Source organism: Anastrepha obliqua, chromosome 2 (genome assembly GCF_027943255.1).
Source record: "Anastrepha obliqua isolate idAnaObli1 chromosome 2, idAnaObli1_1.0, whole genome shotgun sequence".
Taxonomy (NCBI): domain Eukaryota; kingdom Metazoa; phylum Arthropoda; class Insecta; order Diptera; family Tephritidae; genus Anastrepha; species Anastrepha obliqua.
Window position 1 is genome coordinate 77,762,707 of NC_072893.1, and position 22,207 is coordinate 77,784,913.

At 38.5% G+C, this 22,207-nt stretch overlaps 2 protein-coding genes across 6 annotated transcripts in view; both read right to left on the minus strand.

Annotated features, from left to right (window-relative positions):
* Nucleotides 1-330: 330 nt before the first annotated feature.
* Nucleotides 331-8,809, minus strand: LOC129238719 (glutathione hydrolase 1 proenzyme). Of its 2 annotated transcripts, none has more exons than XM_054873852.1 (5): nt 8,605-8,809; nt 2,555-2,948; nt 1,622-2,468; nt 1,354-1,550; nt 331-1,286 (listed from the first exon to the last, which is right to left on the minus strand). In XM_054873852.1, the coding sequence occupies exons 2-5, from the start codon at nt 2,764-2,766 to the stop codon at nt 782-784; spliced, it is 1,761 nt and encodes a 586-aa protein (XP_054729827.1). In that variant the 5' UTR covers nt 2,767-2,948; nt 8,605-8,809; the 3' UTR covers nt 331-781. The 2 variants fall into 2 exon arrangements, with proteins under 2 accessions (XP_054729827.1, XP_054729828.1); XM_054873853.1 differs by lacking the exon at nt 8,605-8,809 and adding an exon at nt 7,770-7,827.
* A 1,915-nt stretch (nt 8,810-10,724) lies between these two features.
* Nucleotides 10,725-22,207, minus strand: part of LOC129237813 (scoloptoxin SSD14) — an 82,808-nt gene continuing 71,325 nt past the window's right edge. For 3 of the 4 annotated variants that reach the window (XM_054872754.1, XM_054872756.1, XM_054872755.1), the window contains exons 4-9: nt 21,426-21,897; nt 15,106-15,519; nt 14,596-15,046; nt 14,338-14,528; nt 11,631-11,988; nt 10,725-11,547 (exon numbers count right to left, since the gene is read on the minus strand). In XM_054872754.1, coding sequence (XP_054728729.1) covers nt 11,401-11,547; nt 11,631-11,988; nt 14,338-14,528; nt 14,596-15,046; nt 15,106-15,519; nt 21,426-21,897 — 2,033 coding nt within the window. In that variant the 3' untranslated portion in view covers nt 10,725-11,400. The remainder of the gene's footprint in view (nt 11,548-11,630; nt 11,989-14,337; nt 14,529-14,595; nt 15,047-15,105; nt 15,520-21,425; nt 21,898-22,207) is intronic. The other variant, XM_054872757.1, reaches the window with a different exon arrangement.

Below are 22,207 nucleotides of genomic sequence, written 5' to 3' on the forward strand. Positions count from 1 at the left end.
TTCATTATTTCGGCTATTCTGATAGTTTGCCACCTGAAAGGCAGGTCAGCAATTCAACTTATCTGAGCTTCCGCTGCATCGTTGAAGATGTATGCGGTTCTGTGTTGTTTAGATAGAAGGCAACCTTTTCTCTGCTCACCAATTCGGCCTGTTGTTCAAACCAAATGCAGTCCCGCTTCTAAGATTACTTTTCGCATTGCGTATTTATGTACATCGTTGGCTATTCCAAAATCCTTTAGAAGCTAATACAGAAGTGAGAATATCAACATCAAATGAGGAAACTTGTATTGTTTTTCGAAAAGCTTAAAATAGCTGTGAAGTGTGGTTTATTAGATCATTAAGAAATTTGAGCCCTCTGTGAAATTACAATCATAATACAGTCTGCTTTCTTTTTAATATTATATTATTGTTCTAGTAATTTAATAAAGAGTAATAAATTTTCGGCACAATTTTATTTTGATGTTTTTAACTTTAACTTTTTGTTGTTTTTTTGCTTAAATATGTACTTAGATAATTTTTTAATTAAATATTTATCACATAAAAATTTTAAATTTGCTATTTTTTTGGTTTATGATAACTTTGCATAAAGAAAGATACAATCTTTTTATTATTATACTTAAGTATAGGTTTCTTCTTCTGCTCTGTGCGCTTTTGGTAAGCAGTTATCCTTGATTCGATTGCTTCTAAGCCTTTTTTTACTCTCCTCTTTTTTTTAAATAAAAAGAATTATCGAATTCTCAACCCAAAATTTTTTTTTCACTTCGGCACTTTGCGAAACCACCTAGAAACCCATCACATCTCCTTCTTTCCGATAGTCAGCATTTCCATAAACTTTGCCTCGTACCCGTTCAATACCACAAACAGCAGATCCGCGCTCTCTGTAACGCTTCGTCTTATGCCCCTTAGTTTCCAAGGCATTTACAACTTCTTGCAATATACCAAACTCATATTCAAGTATATTTGGTTCCAATTGATGATGGAAACGTGGTGCATCAATAGCTTCTTTGATATTCTGCTCCAAATAAAGAATGCGCACCAGAATATGCACCAGCACAGAGATGATTTTAGTGCCACCAGCAGCGCCAGTCACCAAACGCACCTCACCATTCCGATCGGTAACTATAATAGGACTCATGGAAGACATGGGGGAGGCTCCGGGCTTAACACGATTCTTATAGGGCATATTAGGTAGATCGAAGTAATTTTGCAGGCCATCGATGGCGAAATCTGACAAGGCATTGTTGAAAAGAATGCCGGAGCGCGTGCCAATCTTGCCGCTGCCGAAGCTATAAGCACAAAAATATGTATCATAAATATTTAATAAAATTCAACGACAACCAAATGTTAACGCACTAAAAGTTGATGGAGCTTGTTGCGGCCACAGCATCACCGTTTGGCGCCAGCACCGATATATGCGCTGTACCATGGTCCGTGCGTGAGACTAAATGCTCACTTGCGCCATAGCTTGTCGCATCTTTGAAAGTGCGCACCTCGTCAATCAGATAGGCTAGATGACGCGTATAGGTCGCATTTGTTAGATTGGATAGTTCCTTGAAAATTCGAAAGAGATAGCGCACAATTAAAAAAATTAAAGAAAATATTCCACCGCAGAACAACGCACCTCTTCTGTCACCTCCACATCCAGTTTCCAACGTTCGACGAAACCAAATTTTAGCGCTTCGACTATGCGATGCAGTCCGTTGGCGTCAATGTCGTTTGCCGTAGCAAACTTTTTACTAAACTTTTGCAAAATGCTCATTACAAATGCAACAATATAACCACTACCGGGTGGCGGTGTGACGTGTAACGTGTATGGGCCCAAAGTCACATTGGGTGAAAATGCTAACTCAGCCGTCATATTCCGCATATCCAACTCATCAATGGGACTACCAAATTCACGCAAATCCTTTAAAACTCTTTCCATCAAATCACCATGATAAAAGTCTGCTGGTCCATCTCGTGCCAGCGCTTCGTATGTGCGACAAAGCACCTCTGGTGGCCGTACATGCGCTCCTGTTCTAAATACCTGACCGGTTTTCGGATCTATAAACATTTTGCGTAGGACGGCATTCTCTTTGAGCAACTTGCCATTAATATACACCGAATCACGTTGGTGTTTGGTAAGATAGTAACCTTGGCGACACAATTTCGTGGTGGGTTCCACCAGTTGGCGCCAGGGCAACTTGCCAAAATGTTGATACGCCAACGAGTAGCCAGCGATCTCTGCTGGCACTGCAATACCCAAAGCCGACTGAAAGATGGTGCTAATATTCCCTTCAGGCAGCTGGAATTGGAGTGGCGCTCGCTCTCTGCTCAATATGCTATAGGCTCGTTGCTCACTACTCGAGTAGATATTCATGATTACACCGCCGCCGAGTCCCATACTCTGCATAGCCAGCAGACCGTTGCAGAAGAGCGTGGCGATGGCAGCATCAACTGCACTGCCCGCTGATTTCTCCATTATATCCCTGAAGAAAGGAAAGGCACATACACGCAGGTATGTACATATGTATGTCAATCGAGTCTTGATCGATATGTATGCGTGTGCATTTACCTGCCAATCCTACTGCAGACATCGCTGTCAGAACACACCGCCCCGTTTTCATATTCGAGCAGTGGTGAAAATGAAGGCGGCTGCGGCGTTTCCGGATTGGGCGGACGTAATGCTTGAATATTTTGTAGCGCAGAATTTCGTTGTTTGGAGAGTTTGTAGAATAGAAATATTACAGCGCTGAGAATAATTACAATTCCGTGCATTAAATTCATCACTACAACGTGATTTCTAATTGTTGTGCAATAACTGGAAAATGACTCGCTCACATTGCTTATGTTGACATGGTTCAATAAGTGCCAAACGTCAAACTAGATAGAATATCCTTGCTTTTGTGACATGCGCAATGTAAAAGGATATTTTTCCGCAAAGGCAAACTGCTGGCTATGCTGATGGTCTACAATGGGCAAAGGAAAAATTTCTGTAAAGTCGCTTTATACACAATAAATATTGCAGCAGATATTATGCTACATTTTTTTACTATTCATATACAAAGAATGTGTCTGCAAATTTTGAACATTAGATTTTTTAAATTATCAGCTATTTTTGAATTTAGTTTACTTATGACAGATAGAAAAGTTAGGTGTGTTTTGGTGTAATCGACGGTTTTTGTTACGAAATTGCTAAATTTTTACCCCAAGGACCCTCACATGGCACCTCTCAAGAGATTGATGGCAAACTAGATTTACTCGAAAGGATAATAACTAGTGACAAAATATGTGAGTGTATGATTATTTCGTCAAAATAAAAGTCAAAACATGCCAACGGAAGCGGCCAGAAGAGAAAGCGATACCAATTACCAAAAAACGAGCGAAGTTCGGTCGAATGTAAACATTTTTCTTGCCATTTTCTTCTATTATAATGGCATAATGAGCTCTTGGAAGAGCGTCGTACGGTCTTTAAGAAAAATTACCTTAAAAGCTGGTTACGTGAAGCTATCGTGGAATAACAAGTAATGAATACTGCTCAACGGCAATGCGTGAACTTTCACGTCACTGCTTTTTCGTGATTTTTTCGGCTAGAAACAACAGCGAATTATGCTTCCGCAAACATATTCACTGGATTTGGTCCAGTACCACTTTTCGCTATCACCACAACTGAAATGTGCATGAAATGAGGCTCGAAGTCATACCAAAAAGCGCATATCAGAAGTAATAAATAAATACATTTTTTTTTTCAAGAAAAATAGTAGTTAATGTTGTTGTAGCAGTTCATCAAGATCTGTCAGTAAGGCGTAGTTATCGGCCGTCATCGTCTATCTCAGCTAAAGGTTAGCCCATGAAACATGCTGTTTCGACGGGTTGGGCCCAGAGAGAGAGGGGTTTTAGCTACGTGTGCATAAGAGAACACGTGAATAAGTGGTTAGCATCATGCGGAATACCAACATATTGGGTATGTTGCGGTCGATTGCGCTTAGTCTGCAAAGGGTGAGGGTTGACTCAGATGGCGGCATGCGATGGTCGGGAGTTTGGGAAGGCGGTAAGAAACCCTCAATTATTGTCGTTTAATGCCTGTCTGTAGACAGGTAGTTGTAGTTGTATTGAATCCTGGATCTTGTCAGCATAGTTGAAGAGATGGAGTAGTCTAATATATTCCTCCCTAAGGTTTTCCAATAATTTTGGAGCGAATATAAATATTATCTAAAATAACCAAATGATGCGTACGACTGTATTTTTGAAAGGTATTTTGGCAAAGCTTTTCCTTCAATTTATAATCTGGGTATTGATATTGTTTTGCGCCGATTGGCAAAAAATCCACCACAGGCCGCAAGAAATGCCTGCCAATGGAAAAGAAAACCCGAATACAACGACCATCTCGCCTACTTGTTGATATATTCTATAAGGCTATGGCTGAGCCACATCATAGCAATTATACTCATCAGCAACATATAGCAGCTGTGGAGGCTAAACATCATTTTTGTTTGGCTAAGAAGTCATTCAACTCATGGCGGAGAGTAAAATTCAAAAAAAATAAATAATTGGGGCGTACACTTCTGTTAGATGTTTGGCCGAGCTACTACCCTTTTGTGGTGCGCGCCCAGGTGTTGTGCCACAAATGAAGGAACCTACAGATTTAAGCCGAACTAAGCCCGGTTTTTTTTTCTGAGTAAAGCATCGGAGAAGATTTGACATTGCCTGCCGAGGGGTGACTGCTATCAGAAAAATCCTTTGAGAGTATATAAGAGTTTTAGATTTTCGTTCGCAAAAATTTTATTTTTCTTTATCTTTTTTGATTACATAAGCCTAACCAATCTTTCTATTTTCATTTCTATTTTCATTTACAAATCTTCGCTATTTTGACATTCTTCTTAGTTCCATCAGACGTCTTATCTGAAATTACGTCTACGCAAAGCTAGGCTTACTTCCTCAGTTCAATCTGCTTAATTTTGTTTTCTATCACTCTTATAATTTAATTCCATTTTCATTTATTAAGTCTTAGAATGCAAAAAATTACAGGCTAGAAGTACAAAATGATAAAAAATATAATAAAGGGTGTTTCCGTTAATAGTGGAAAATAACATCAGGCAAATTACCACCACGTCCACGCTTACAAAACAATATCCTTTTCATAAAATTTTCCATAACCGAATTGCAAAGTGGCTGCCCTATGTCCTCGATGGCCTCACGAATTCCATCTTTGAGAACTTGAATCGACCCTGGGCTGTTGGCGTAGACCTTTTCTTTCACGTGGCTCCAAAGACAAAAGTCACAAGGTGTTAAATCACAAGATCTCGGTGGCCAATTGTGATCACCTCTTCGAGAGATAACACGGTCCGGAAACTTTTCCCGTAAACGATCAATAGTTCCGTTGTTTGTGTAGCACGTAGCGCCGCCTTGTTGAAAATAAACGTTCTCCAGATCAATACCATCCAATTCCGGTCATAAAAAATCGTTAAAAATCTCTCGATAGTCCAATCCAATTCCAAATAACTCCTGTTATTGGAAAATCCTTTACTTAAAGATAAAACTTAAAAGTAATTTGATTTCAGCTCATAATGGGTGCGTAATTTAAAAAATCTGATTTTGATATTTTAACATGCAACGGGAAGTGAACTCGCAAAACTCTTTGAGGAATGTTGAAGCTAATACGCTCTAGTAGATCTGGAGAATCAATGATACTAGAGGCAAAATCCCATAAGATGGACGCGGCTTGTTAAAATAAAGAGATTACAGAACAAGCGGAACAAAGCTGCGGCGAACTCTTTCGATTCTTTAGGAGGAAATACTATTAATTGGATTACAAATTATTGAGGCGTTCCTCGCGTGGTAGATTCCGAGAATAGGGATGCCAAAGTCTCGTACATAACGTCACAGAATGCACAACCTAGAATAGGCCTTAGGAATAATGAAACTAATGTTATCAGCACAGAATAATCTTGAGTTATAAATAAATACCTAGATCCAAAAATTCAGTTACTGCGGAAAGACAAACATTAGAAATGACATACGTAAGTAAAGAAGGGTTTTATTTGCTGGAGGTAATATAGCTTATAAGATTTGACTTTTTCAATTTTTATTTAGCATTTGGGTTAAATGAAAGAAAGGAAAAACGTATGGTCATGCAAGCCTATTGTTGCGACGAACTCCGTTAACCTCGGGGAGGACTGACTACATCGTCCCGACGGCAACATTCAATAGGAATTTTGCCATTCTCTTTCCATCTGGGTTAGAATAGAATAAGGAATTCGCTCTAAACAACTTTAACAGATAATACAGATGGCAGTAAAATGAATTGGGGTGTTCGAGCGGGTATACATATATTCTCATAGACTTAAAATTGAAAAATCTGTACGTCTTCCTAATGCCCTCAGTGTCTTTCAGGCGGAAGTACTGTCCATTGGGGAGGCTTGTAGGTTACTAATCGCAGATTTCTCTTTTAAGGGCAATATCGCTATTCTTTCGGATAGCCAAGCTGCATTACAGGCACTGGATTCAGCTACAACAACCTCTAAAGTGGTGGAATACAGTAGGAATAGCTTTACTATCTTGAGTGAGAACCACAAAGTTACCTTAATCTGGGTTCCGGGACATCGGAACATTGAAGGTAACGAAAAAGCATATGAACTAGCAAGAGGGGGATCTGCCATGAATAACGCTCTTGCAGAATCGGTATTCACACCTTTAGGTGTAGTCAAGATTATAATTCACTTAAAATAAAGGGTTTTCCAATAACAGGTGTTATTGGATGGATTGAATGGATTGCACTATCGATAGATGATTAACGGTTTTTTATGGCCGGAATTGGATGGTATTGATCTGGACAACGTTTATATTCAACAAGACGGCTCTACGTACCACACAAACAACGAAACTATTGATCTTTTACGGGAAAAGTTTCCGTACCGTGTTATCTCTCGAAGAGGTGATCACAATTGCCCACCGAGATGTTGTGATTTAACACCTTGTGACTTTTTTCTTTGGGACCACGTGAAAGGGAAGGTCTACGCCAACAGCCCAGGGTCGATTCAAGACCTCAAATATGGAATTCGTGAGGCTATCGAGGACATAGGACAGCCACTTTACAATTTGTTTATCGAGAATTTCATGAAAAGGATATTGTCCTGTAAGCGTGGTCGTGGTGGTCATTTACCTGATGTTATTTTCCACTATTACGGCATACCTTCCTCTTTATAATGAAATAAACATCCCATCATTTATATTAAAAAATAGCGCTTTTCTTTGAATATCACCTCTGTTTGGAAAACCTATATCTAAGAATCGCGGATTGTAGATGGAAAAAACAGACGAAATGCAAAATTAGCAGAACATTATGGCCTACAACCTCAAGCAAGCGGAAGCGCTAGTTGGATTCTGAAAGGATCATCACTTTAACCATGCAATGTAATAACGGTTATTCCCGTAAATTAAATTTTATGAAATTACTAACATTTTCATTTTTTAGCGCCTTTGGATAGCTCTAAACATTGCATTTGTTGGAACAGAATCATTTCTTTCAAGAGCTTCTTGTAGTTCTGCAGTTTTCTCATACATATATAGTAATTCTTCCTCGATAGGAGCTCACAATATCCTGAAGCTAATAAAGTTAACCGTTTAATTATCCGGGAAACTGTAGCTATTTTCACATCAAATCAGTCAACAACTTCGCGAAAATACATGCTTCGTGACATTTATTATATATCAGTGACAAGTAGGCACAACCGCTACCAAGCAGTTTTTGACAAAATTTCCGATTATGCTATTTCTTTTAAGAGAATTACCTATTGATTTAAAATTGTATGTCAGTAATGGCAGAATACAAAATTGTGAAAGTGTGAAGAAATTACATCAATGTGATGACACACACACACAGCAACTCTGTCAAATTCACCGAGAGCGATATAGCGGTACGAGGTTAGCGCCACATTTGTATTCTGTACATCTTGACATCGTCCTCACCAGAATCACTATCAGTCTACTCACGAAGGGTAAATGCGGCTATGAGTAAGGGTGTGTGTTCGAGCTGTAATAATTGCAGCGATGTTTTTTTTTATGAGATAGCAACTCTTTCTTCTTTCACGTAATCTCTGCAACAATGCAAACGTCACACGTTGTGTTAGTGAAATGTTGACGAGAGGAAAAATAAGATTTTATTTAATAAGTATTACTCGGAAGTATAATATTGTTTGTTTATTGTTTTTAATGCAAAATTGAGTTCAAATTAAACAGACTTATTGCTCCATATTTTCAAACAAGTTCGGCGCGAAATAACTTTTGCAATATTGCGGCAGCTAATCTGCTGAGCATCAACAACATGCCATCAGAAAAGTAAAAAATCGCTAGATATTTAGACACTTATTTTTTGAGTTATTAAAAACAAGTTACACACACCATAATTGGCAATTCAATTCCATTTAGAAGTCATTTAATTTTCATTTTCATTTAGAAGTCAACTAAAGTGGTGTGTGTGTTTCTTCGCAAAAGGGGTTTGCTTTAAATAGAAACACTAATGTAACCACAGTATATAAATACACACATATTTCAAATGTACCCAGAATCACTACATTCAGCAATATTTGAACGCCTTTAAATATTAAAACAGAAATTAAAATTAACCTGCCAAATTTTTCCTTTTGCGTTTTGAGCAATTGCTACTTAAACATATGACTGCGAATTACTGCTGTCAGAAATATCGCCAACAGAAATTGCAACTCTCTCTCTTTTATGCTTTTTTTTGGCTCTCTTCTGAAAAATTTTTGTGTGAAGAAGCGCTTGGTTGCAGAATCCCGTAAAAAATTAAAATTATTCGATGTGAAACACAGCTGTGCTCTTTGCTTATTAAATGTACCATATATTTTCGCCTTATATTGGTAAGAAATCACTCTCAGCAACAGTTGATTGTGGTTCATTTACTTGTTATGTTAATAACATTGCCTCATAAACTTCTGGGTACAGTGCTTTCAAAATTTGGCAAAAATTCAGTGTCTCTTAAAAATAACCTTCAGAGATTCTCAACCAATGTAAGAAAAGGTGTTTTATTTTCTCATTATATGGCAAGATTACGAAAATATAGCCACACATTCTGCGAAAATCGTGTACATTTTATATGAGGAAAGAACCACAAAAATTCAACACTACCACACAAATTAGTTCTCTGCAAATTATATATTAAATATGATAACATCGAACGATTTCCTGGTTTGAATGCAACAATTTGAGAAAAGAACAGGAAAATTGTACAGCCCTGGCGCAAAGCAGAAAAAATGCGACCTTTTCATGAGTGGATAGCTGTATGCCTTTGCCCAGCATAATCAGGTACTAATTCTGTGGGTTCCAGGACACATAGGAAACACTGGGAACGAAATGGCAGATAAATGAGAAAGGAAAGGGGCGGACTCTTTATTTAAAGGCCTAGAGGCATTTCGTGACCTAGAAAGGGTATCTTCTTCTCTCTCGTTTACGAAGTAGAAGAAAGACAAAGGAGGTCATACTGAGACAATTCACCGGGCATAACGAAATCAAAATCAATGATTCCTAAAGAATTTGCAGAAACATGTGATGAGATCGTGCACAGTACTGATGCATAAGAGGGACAAGTACGTGGATAAACATATTTTAAAAGATAAAGAAAAAAACCTCAATAAAATAGCACAAATATTAAAATTAATGGAAGAAGTTGGGCTAAGAAAAATACTCTAATTCTATGAAGGGCATAAAATAAATTTTTCATGTGGCAATAATAACAATACAAAACAAAGTGAGTGTAGCATAACAGAAGTGAAAATTTCAAGGCGGACAAAGAAAGAGGGAGAGACCCGAGAGAGAATGAAAGAGAGAGAGATAGAAAGAATATATATCTAAATAAATTTACACATTTGCAGAGAATACAAATAGACAAAATTTACAAAACACGGAGAAGGATCGACCGGTGAAGGTAAACGCCGGAAACAAACCGTGGCAACAACGCGCACTACTCCGAGCGTTTATCACCCGCACAAACGCAGCGATTCCAGCACCGTAGCAATGGCACAAATTACTGCAAGGCATGACCAATAAAACCGATGCCGGAATGGATAGCACTTTATAGTACGCACAAGCACTAGCCAGGAAACGGAAATAAGCGCCAAAAAGCAGGCACAAAAAAAAAACGCCAAAAAAATTGGGACCGAAAATCGCCCCAATTAGTAGGCACCAAGGAAATATAACGCCAAAAAGTAGGCACCAAAAATATATATCCTACAAGTTTGCACCAACAAACAAGAGCCAAAAAGTAGGCAGTGTTATTTCTCACAAAGTGTATCTAAGATATACATACCTACAAATGACAAGTAGCGATTGGCATTCATTCATGTGTCGTATACCTACGAATAATACGAATAACACACAAACATGTAGAAATCTGCGTAGCATTCGATTGGTGCATTAGTGTATGTCCACTGCACGCGAGCGCTGTTCGTTCAAAATCATTAAGTGAGATTTTTTGGAGAGACTTTGTGCAAAATTCCAAAAACAAAACTTTTACTTACGCAAACGAGTTCCTGGGCGCGCTCCCACATAAGATAAGAGAGGTTCCCCTCTTCTCATCTATTGCAAGAGATTGCGCGCTACACAGGGGTTTAATAAATAGAATTGCAAATGCGCTCACCTGAAGCTCAGATTAGCGCACCGCACATCTCATTAGCAACTGCCCAGCAAATGAAAAACTGCACAACAAATGCAATAAATATTCTCTAAAGTGTGTTTGATTTTGGTTTAAAGCTTTCGTCAGTTTCCTTTATTAAAATTTTTGAAAAAAAAAACGCATTTAATCAGGTGGTTTACAGCTACACTTTTTCAGTACCTATTTGGACTTCAATACTGATTGTTGCGTTAAACAATTGTTTGTATGTGATTGGAATTCAGCAATATTTCGGTGTTCGTGTATACATATATTTATTATGCAATAGATTGGTATGTATTTGGGTATGTATGCTCATGATATGAAATAACTCTAAGAATACATAATACTTAAAAAATTACAAATTACAAATTACAAATACAAATAGAATACTACAATTTACAAGTTGTCAAAAAATGTACAAAAGTCAGTTTGAGTTCTACATTTGGAGTTTCTGCTTGCTGCTGAGAATTGCTGTATTCATGCATACAATACATACACACGTAAATACTATAATTTACAGCTTAAAAAATTGTTTCCTTCGTTTCGAATTTTCCACGGTTCTTTTATCGTACAATTTACTTTTTTTATTATATTATATTTAAATACATAGCATAAAAGCATTATAATTCTTTCCATTGACTTTGTTGCATGTAGATCTTAAATAATCTCGCATTTTGTTTGTATATTGGACTTAGCGCACACTTATGTATACATATGTACTATAAAAAGTTTGAGAATGAACTTTTGTGCTTTTAAAAACCAGCTACGCCGCCACGTTTTCTATAGTCTGCATTCGCATATATCGCTGTGTCGTTTCGCGCGATGGCGCACACCACCGAACCAATATCCCTAAACGGTTGCAACTTGTGACCTTTCGCCTGCAGCAGTTTCAAGACCTCCTACGAATTTGTGACAGTTAATTTTTGATAATTTTAAATTTGGTTTTTTTTTGGATTTTTTTTTTTATGGATATCTCACTTACCTCACTAAATTTGCCAAATTCGTATTGTAATACATTTGGCACAAGCTGATGATGTATGCGGGGTGCATCAATCGCTGACTTGATATCTTGACCGAACCACAAATAGCGCGCCGCTACTTCTACAATGCCTGATATGATTTTCGAGCCACCTGCAGCGCCCATTGCCAAGCGCACGTTACCTTTCTGATCGGCCAAAATCATTGGCGACATCGACGACATGGGACGCTTGCGGGCATCAATGAAATTGGTGGGTGCCGGCGGTAGACCGAAGGCATTTGAACTGCCAGCTACAGAGAAATCATTCATGCCACTGTTAAACACGATGCCTGTACGGCGACCTGCCTGGCTGGCACCAAAGCTGTGGAAGAAATTATTGATTGATTGCTTGATTGATTGATTGAAATTGTGTTTTTAAATATCCGGTATGTGGTGGTAATATACTTGTCCTAACCAGGACTAATTCGTACCCCGACGATTTTTCTCGAACGTCAATCATATTTGGCTTGTGAACTAGACAGCTGCAGTATACATTGGAGCGCGTAAAGGTCAAAATAAAAATTTTTCTTTCTTCTTTTTTTTTGTTTTATTTATTAAAAAAATCATTCAAAAACCAAATTGGATGATTAATTTTGCGCCGCTTTATACCACATATACCTTATTGCGAAATTATAAATACTAGTTTGGTCAATAGGTTTTGCGGTTCGATAAGAAGACGATCCCCGTCAGGGCGTCCAAAAACAGCAACAACACCAGAAATGTAAGAAAAATACAGGATATCGTATTGAAAAATCGTCGAGTGACTGAAACGGATTTATTAAAAGCCCTAGGCATCTCATTGGGCAGTATAAGCAATATTTTGACTGAAGTATTGGATTACAGAAAGCTGTAGGCACAATAGGTGCCGCCTTCGCTAACAATGGAAAGAAAACACATTCGAATGCGACTTTTTCAATAAAATTTAAAACGTTTTCGAAAGGGTAAAGTGGATTTTGTGCGTCGTTTCATGACTATGAATGAGACTTGGGTCTATCACCATGATTATAAATCAAAATAAAATACTAAATATTGGTGTGAACCTGATTCTTGGGCTCCGAAACGAGTTCGTGTCCAGAAATCGGTCAAGTTAGCATCTGGTTTTTGGGATACAAAGGAATTTTGTTTGTGGATTTAAACAATTCCTGAAATTCCTAAATTCTGATTATTATTGTAAAGGGTTTTCCAATAAGAGGTGTTATTTTCATATTCAAAGAAAACTGATATTTTTTAATATAAAATATCGGATGTTTATTTCATTATAAAGAGGAAGGAAGTGGAAAATAACATAAGACAAATTACCACCACGACCATGCTTACAGGACAATATCCTTTTCATAAAATTTTCCATAACCGAATTGTAAAGTGGCGCCCTATGTCCTCGATAGCCTACGAATTCCATTTTTGAGGTCTTGAGTCGACCTGGGCTGTTGGCGTAAACCTTCTCTTTCACGTGGCCTCAAGGAAAAAAGTCACAAGGTGTTAAATCACAAGATTTCGGTGGGCAATTGTGATCACCTCTTCGAGAGATAACACGGTCCGGAAACTTTTCCCGTAAAAGATCAATAGTTTCGATGATTGTGTGGCACATAGCGCCGCCTTGTTGAAAATAAACGTTGTCTAGATCAATACCCTCCAATTCCGGCCAAAAAAATCGTTAATCATTTTTCGATAGCGATAGATAACGCCTGTTATTGGAAAACCCTTTATAATTTCAGATCAAGTGAAGGAATAAACTCGTGAAAAAAGGTTCAGTTTGCAAAATAAACAAACAATTTTTCATCAGAACAATGCACCGTGTCACAAGATCATTTTGACAATGGCTAAAATCCATGAATTAAAGTTTGAATTATTGGAACATCAACCATATTCACCAGATTTGATCCCTAGCGACTACCATCGGTTTTATAGACCTGATGCGTGGAAAGCGTTTTCCATCCAAATGAGGTGAAAACAGCTGTGAAAGCGTATTTTGCAGCCCTTCTAGATTCTCACTTGAGAGAGAGAATTCTCATATTGGAATTTCGTTGGAACAAGTGTATTGATGTTCAGGGAGACTATACTGAATAATAAAGTGTATTTCAAACCATAAAATTGTGTTTTTCTTATCGAACCGCAAATGTTATTGAACAACTTAGTACGAGTATATCACTTTTTCTTTTCTTAAATATATTATAGTTCATACTACAACAAAATCTATATAACGCAAAGTTTCAAACTTTGTACAAAATTTCATTAAAACTTTGAACATTTTAACCAGAATTTATAAAATTTTTCTCGGTATGTAATTTTATGTTCCATTGAGTTATGGTATAGGCTGATGTGTCTTGCCTTTTCTTCCATAAAAAGTACATAGTCGATTTTTTTATGTGGAAGAAAAAGCCTAGCACCATCAACAAAAAAATGTCCTTCCAAAATTGGTGGTCACTTGAAACTAGCACTTTGTTATACCCAAATTCAATGGACTATAAAACAGCATACCAGAAATTTTACTGGATATTCTGGTTAAAAAGTTGAAAGTTATATGGTTTTTGCTGTAGTGTGAATTATATTTTTATAAAAAAATAGTGACGTGTTTACAATTTTTCAATGCGATGTATGTATGTGAGAAGAAATCGTAGGTGTACGAACTGATAGTGGTATACTTGCCCATTATACCCCATTTTATACTCACTATTCGTTGACGGAACTCGTCACGGAAACCGCATCCCCGTTGGGTGCCAAAACGACTATTTGTGAGGTGCCCGCATCATCTTCACCCATAAATTGTGCGCCATAATCGAAGATTTCCTTGTGAACTTTGTCAACGTTGATCTTTTCACGTATACTTATGCTATACTCGGGATTTGTCAACCTGCTGACGAGCTGTTTATGGTTGTGAGATAGGAGTTAGTTTATCGTATAAATATTGAATAATCTGCCAGCAACTTACTTCACGAACATCATTGAACCGCAAATCACCCAACTCCCAGCGCTTTGCAAAGCCGAACTTTAGTGCCTCCGCAATGCGGTGGAGCGTGTCCGCTTCGTTTTGTGCGCCATACAAATCGGCTTTGGTAAAATTGAAACCTTCCAAAATGCTGAGTATATTAGCCACAACAGTACCGCTACTCACTGGCGGCACAGCATAGAGTATATCATCGCCCAATTGCATGGTTATAGAACTGACCATGTCGGCGGAGTAAGACTCCAAGTCGTAAGCAGTCACTGTGCTACCGAGATCCTTAAGATCCTCTACAACCATGTGCGCCAATGTGCCATTGTAGAAGTCAAGCGGTCCATTTTCAGCCAAAAGTTCATAAGTTTCACAAAGCACTTTTTGTGGTTTGATTTTGGTGCCGACCGGATACAGCTGACCAGTGGTGGCATTGACGAAAACATCGCTGCCGAATTTGCAAATCGTAAGTGAAATGTTTTATATATTAGTAGGCTTCTTACTTACGTCAACACAGTGTTGTTCTTCATGTGATGCCAACGATAGTTCAAAGCATTCCATTGATGATGTGTCAGATAGAAACCTTCATGGCACAATTCAATCGAAGGTTCGACGAGCGTCTTCCATTGCAACTTGCCGAAACGTTCGTGCGCGCGATGATAGCCCATCAGTTCACCCGGCACCGCAATCGAAAGTCCACCATTCAACGACAATTCCAGTTTGCCATCGAACATCTCTTGGAATGCGGCGAACGGTGCAACTTCACGTGCGTCGATCGAGTAGGCGTGCTTATTTTCCTTCAAGTAGATATTCATTAGCATGCCTCCACCAATACCCATGCTATGCATGGTGAGGATACCATTGCACAGGAGTGTGGCAATAGCGGCGTCAACGGCACTGCCCTTCAGATCCAGCATGTGACTGTGGGAATGAGAAGATATCGAAGAGTTAAAGGACCAAAAAATTTGATGACAAAATATAATATATAAATGCAAGATATACTATATAGCAGTGGAAAACTTGTGGGCGCGCAAACTTTATAACCATGACTGGAGTACTGTTGAAAAACGTGTCTTAAAAACCCTTTCGTAGGAAGCTGGTGTAAGATTATAAGGTAGTCCAGTAAATACGATTTTGTTATAGGTTTATTATTATTAGAATATATATTAAAGAACCGGCCTTCGTCGGTTAGGGCGCCCCGACGCAAGCCTAGTTAATAAAGTTGCAAAACTGCTACCACCAGTTCCGCGAGATATGTACCACGTTCACCCAAGATTTAGGGATATTCCACAAAATATGGCAAAAGCAGCACCTTGCAATTAGCAAAGAGAGCTGAACCTATTGTATCATCAGCATATCGATCATCGTGCTTGCTTGATATAACAGATAAGCACCTGGAAACATTACTCAAAACTTAACTGGTCGCCATGATAAATCATGCAAGATATTAAGGCAACACAGCTCTAAAATAAAAGCAATCGAAAATATTACAACCAGCGCAGTAAGGCGGTACACAACACAGGTGAGTAGTTCTTTTTTTTCCTCCTAAGATGGTAGAAATTCAGTCCACAGTTCAAGATGAGAGGACCTATTAAAAACCTTAGACTAAACTTTTCAAATTCCAATAAATTTACAGTCTGTCATGGCAAGCCACAGTGAGATCGCAACTTTATGTATCAAATTTAGAGCATCCGCAATATATAAACGCCATGTCTGGAGCAGCTCGAGGCTGAATTCTTGGTTCTGACTTGCAAGGCATTATACGGAGATCATCATCATCATTCGGCACTACAGCTTTGTGTAAGATTTGGCCTGCTGAACAAAATGTCTCCATTTTATCCAATCCTGGCTGATTCCTTAAAGTTGTTGACTTTGAGTTTCCTCATGCGGCTTTTTTCCTTGCAAATGTTTTAGGGTCGTTGAGCTCTATGGGGTCCATCCTCATAGTATGGACTGGCCACCTTAGTCTTTGAGCTATGATTTCTTCGACCCATCTAATACACCATTGGCCGTTGTCTTTGCCTGCACCGAAGATTTACCTCAAAATTTTACGGAGATACTCAATATAAAAATGTTCGGCAGCACTTACTTTTCCAGACGTTTCTGCAGAAAATTTTGCATCAGTCAATGCATCACGAAATTCAGAAAAATCTGGCCATGACAACGTGGGTAGACTCACGTGGTCTCAAATTGGACACGTAGAAAGTAGAGTTAATACCCTTAAATAAGAAGCACATCCCATCAAAAATCAGAACGAAAACTTTTCTAAAAAAAAAGAAAGCTTAAAAAAATAAATTATTGATGATCAACAGGTTCTCCGTTCGTCGAGTCAAATCTCATCTAATCTTACGTTGGAGAGAGGGGGGGTCTCGGCAAATATCACGCAATTTTTTTTCTGACTGAAACAAAAAAAATTATACTATTTTGGTCCATTATCCAGATTGAACATGCTTAAGATTTAATCTTAAGCGTAATCGTAGTATGATTAAGATCATTCACTAATTCGTTCGAAAGAAAATAATTTCATTCATACTTCGACGTTATATGTACATTACTACTGTCACACCACCATATTTGTTTTATACCAAATAGCTCAATTTAATCTGAATTTACAGTACAGTGTAGCCCGTCGTTTGTTTTCGTGGCACTATCAGCCGAACGCGCGACTCAATGAACAAGAGCGTACGAGCTGAGTGGCAGCGACACACGGACAGGTTCCAACCTTCTTTGTTTATTCTTGTAAATGTTTTACTCGACTCAGTTCATGCTCTTACTAATTTAAAATGAGTTATCCAGATTTTTATAACGCATACGTCAAAAGATACGTCTATAAGGCGAAGAAGTCCTGCCACGACGATGTGATAAAATTATGAAATACCTCGAAGCAAAAATTCCCGAAGAAAGAAGAGTTAATACATCACATTAAACATGAGATTGAACGGCTTCTCAGGGGATCCACTGAGAGAAGAGTTCGGTCTACTTTAGCATTCCTTCAAAAGATAGGTTAAATATATATGTTTTTAAGAAAACGCTTTTTTCATATAAAGTTTATTGTTACAATTAATAGCAAAAAAAAAAACTGAAACAGTGAAATTCTTGATAAAATATGCTAAAATCATAACTACAAAATATTAGCGCGGTCATTTCCTTCACTGTTTTCACATAATTCAAAATCAGCTTCTTGTGATCAGCGATGATGTGCTATGTTGAACACTACATCATCTAACGTACGTCCCACTCCAGCACAAGATACTATGAAGAAACAGATTGCTAAGCTGCATATGGAGCTTGACCTAAGTGCTGCAGCGCACGCCGGAGTGATCTGCATATGATTCTTCACGACCGTTTTCTGCCACCTCAATACCCTATCACTCAGGTTGATGGACGTTTGACAATTTCGGACTTTAAAGAACATGACGGAAAGTCATTCGCTCCATTTCGAATACGCTTACCGATTCAACCGCTGAATGCCTTCATCAGCACGCCTATGATCTCTATTGCCCAAATATACGAGATAATTTAGAGAAAAGATGCTGCAGTACATGCGGTATTTACTTCGCATCTATCACAAGAGCTGCAGAGCACAGGCGAGCAGCTCACATTGCACCAGCTAAGCAAGCGCGTATGTTCCGCAAAGTGCGACGCTCACGTATTGTCACAAGACGAGCTAATGAGTTACTGTGCGCAAACGTCGACGGCTTAGAGTGGCTAGATCAGAACGAAGTTGAAGGAGCAGATGATTTTACTGAAAATCATATGGACATGTTGGTCCCAATAGTCTCTCTTGAAACCGCGCATGATTCTCCCTGGACTGAATTAGAGTAGATATTCTTTTTTTAATCGCAGTAGTTACGATTTAAGTCTTCTATTGTTAAATTTTTATTGCACTTATAACTCTCAGCAATATTGATTACTAGTCTTAAATAGTCGTAAATAAAAGCACGGAGCAAATTTTTTTTTCTTTTTACAATAACAATCCAACGCGTTTACACAAGAAACCCACATTTTGAAAAATCTCACGTGAGATTGGGGGATGGGGGAGGGGGTTGAATAAAATCTCACGACATCTCACCAGGGCGGGGAGGGAGGTACAGAAAATAAAAAAAAACACCTCACGTAATTTATGGACGCCCCCTTGGCGAAATTAGCCGCCATCTTAAACTTCCATGGACCAGAGCTCTTTAGTGGTCTTACGAAAGCTCAAGTAAAGCAATGTATCAAAGACTGGAGAACAGGGAATTTACACGACACTGGATGTATATACATTGCAGGACAGACACAGGCTGAACTATTTATACTTCCTTCCAGTGGAACATCAAAAAGGCTTCCAAATCTTGAGAGAGCTTGCTTACGAACTCTCACTGGATAATACACGGGACATTATAGTCCTCACTATCAATTCAGGAAACTAGAATTAGTAAAAACAAGGATCTGCCGTTTTCATAAACTATATGATGAAACTTTAGAGCACATTTTCAGTAAATGTGCAGCTTTGCCAAGCCCCTTACGCGTACGTGATGCGACTCTAAATGCGTTATACATTAGTGATATGGAACAAAAAGCCTGAGGAAGTACTCAACTTTATCAGAAGTCTCAAATTGTAGGCTTGCTGTAAGGCACAAAAAACTACATCAGGGATTGAAGTCCATTATATATATGTATATACATATATGGATGTTTGGCCGAGCTCCTCCTCGTATTTTTGGCGTGCGTCTTGATGTTGTTCCACAAATGGAGTGACCTACAGTTTCAAGCCGACTCCGAACGGTAGATATTTCTATGAAAAGCTGTTTTTTCATGGCAGAAATACACTCGGAGGTTTGCCATTGCCTGCGGAGGGGTGACAGCTATTAGAAAAACTTTTTCTTCATTTGGGTGTTTCACCGAGATTCGGACCTACATTCTCGCTGAATTTCGAATGGTAGTCACGCACCAACCTATTCGGCTACGGCGACCGCCCATTCGGTCCATTATAGTCTAATAGTAATAATAAGACTGTGGTAAGACTATTGGAAAAGCAACACAATTGGCAGATGGCCAGCTAGGCTTATAAAAGATGTTGATGTATGGTACAACAGGAATTTCGGCGAATTAAATTATTACATAACCTAAATGCTTACTGTACGTGACTATTTCTAGAAGCAGTTGGTCATAATTGGGGAAACCGAACACTCAAAATTCAAGTGAGCTGAAACGAACGAAGGTGACGCTGAAAGCACATTTTTTAAATGCTCACAAATGACAAGCTCATGAGCAGAAAAAACAAATTCGGAGAACAACAGTAGATATGCGAAATGTGTTCTTTGAACGAAAAAACGAATTCAGATGTACAGATAGGAATCAAGGCGAATTCACACGGGGTTACTTCGCTATGGCATTGGTGTTTTGGATATGATACTACATAGTTTCTTGTGCGCTAACCACAATTCTACGGCCCAAAAGTACTCATAATTCCGCTCATATTCCGAACATCTGGGGATCTCTTTTATCTTTCGACTTCCCGGCTATTAGGGTACACTTTAGCATGGTAATGTTTGATGCGAAAATGAAGATGAGATTTACATTTTCATTGACAGCCAGGTGCCGATAAAATCCCTCACAAAGCAATCAACAACCTCCATGGTAATTTTGAATGTCTCTTAACGATATGACTGAGCAATTTCGCCGAAGTGTAACATGGGTTCTTGGCTTTGCGATATCAAGGGGAGTTGTAAGGCAAACAAATATGTAATCTACTTATTTGTGAGAAATTTGTAAGAATACCGACACAATGAAGACGTAACGAATTCACTTGCAGAATCACTCGATCATTGCGGCCGGCCCTCAATGCAAAACGCACAGAACCTCCGCTGAGCCAAAATATCAAAATATGTGAGCATAATCTTAGCACACTAAATTCCGTTATAATGGGCTATAATGGCTAATAGTCAGCCACGCCTAGAAAATAGGCGCACCCAAACATAACTTCTGCAGACGCTGTCTATATAAAGAAGAGGAAGAGTCGATTTTCTTTGCCATTGTCCAGTTTTATCCAGATGTAGATTTACCATTTCAGGTAGACAATTCTTCAATGAATTAGAAGACCTCATCACGGGAGAAATCAGGGATCTTCTAAAGTTCCTAAGCAGTTCATATTGATTTTAGGAGAGATAATGGCAAGTACTCCATGCAGTATCACAATGGGCTACGAGGCTGAGTATATCCCAAAGTGAACAACCGCTTCATCCTAACCTAATTTGTTATTACCACAATTTTCACTACTAAGATAATAATCATTATTTCTTTTTAATTTATCGCACTCACAAAGCGATTAAAAAATAGTTGCTCTCATACCTAAACAACTTTTGCTTTATCAACAATTTAAAAAAAAAATACATTTTTAGTGAACCTTACGCCCTACCTCAATTAAAATCGAGTTACGCCTTTTCTAATCAAATATACCGCTTTCGGTAGCTCATTAAATGTTCCAACGAGATTTGATACACAAGAATATAATTCAATCCCTCAGCCACTCCTTTCTTTTTTCAGTGTCAAATTTTAGAACAAATTAACAAGCCTCTTTCGATTGTTGATTTGTGGTGGACTATCGCATTGCATGTCCGCAGCTCGTAAACTTTACTAGAATTTAGAAATTTCAATCCAAAATACCTCTACGCAATTCGCTATCATAATTCTCCATCACTGGATTGAGCATTCAATTAAATTACTCGAAATCAAATAAATTGCAAATAAATTGCGCACCAATGTATGCCTTTTAATTCATTTCCTTTCTTCTCTTTCCATTACCATACCTCTAACTAACCTTATTCCCCTTTACCCACACTCACCTGCCAATTTCGCTGCAAACTTCGCGATCTGAACACACAGCCGCCTGTTCATAAACGCCCAATTTCGATTCGAATTTCTCTTTTATCAATGGTGGCGTGTCCTTAAGCACCAGCGCTTTCCTCGTTGGTTTTGCTAGGCTGGGGGCGATTGTTGCCAATGTGGTGGGCACATTGCTGGTGGTTGTAATTATTGGCGCCGTGGCTGGCACAGCAGTGGTGGTTACGGTGAATGGGCTGGTGGGCTGTGTCGCTGATTCACTGAAGCCGGCTGTTGCGATGCTGGCGGCCACAGTAGTGGCGAGAGTGGCTAGTGGACTGCCATCACTGTCACTTGTTGAATTTGACGCTAGAGCGCCGCTTTTGCTATCATCATCTGGCGAGAGAGAAGAATTAGAGGTGGAAGGAAGAGTGAAGGATGTATCATTGTTGATGATTGTGTTGTTGCTTTGTGCATTTGACGTCTTAGACCAATCTGTAGAGTGGTTGTGGAGGTGGTGGTGGGGGTGATGGTGGTGTTCGTGACGTTGATATTTTTTGTTGGTTTTGTGCATTTTCGTTGTTTTGAAAGTGAAAGAGTTGGGGGGAATGAAAGAGAAAAAATATGGAATGCAAATTATCAGTAAACAGGGTAGGTGTTAATTTGTACAGTGCAAATGGGCGTAGATATAATTTTTCTTTCATTCAAATATCTGCCGCTCATGCAATTTTGCATATAAATAGTAGTAGCTTAATATATGTATATGTATATGTACATACATAAAGCAAAGTGAGTTGAAAGAGAA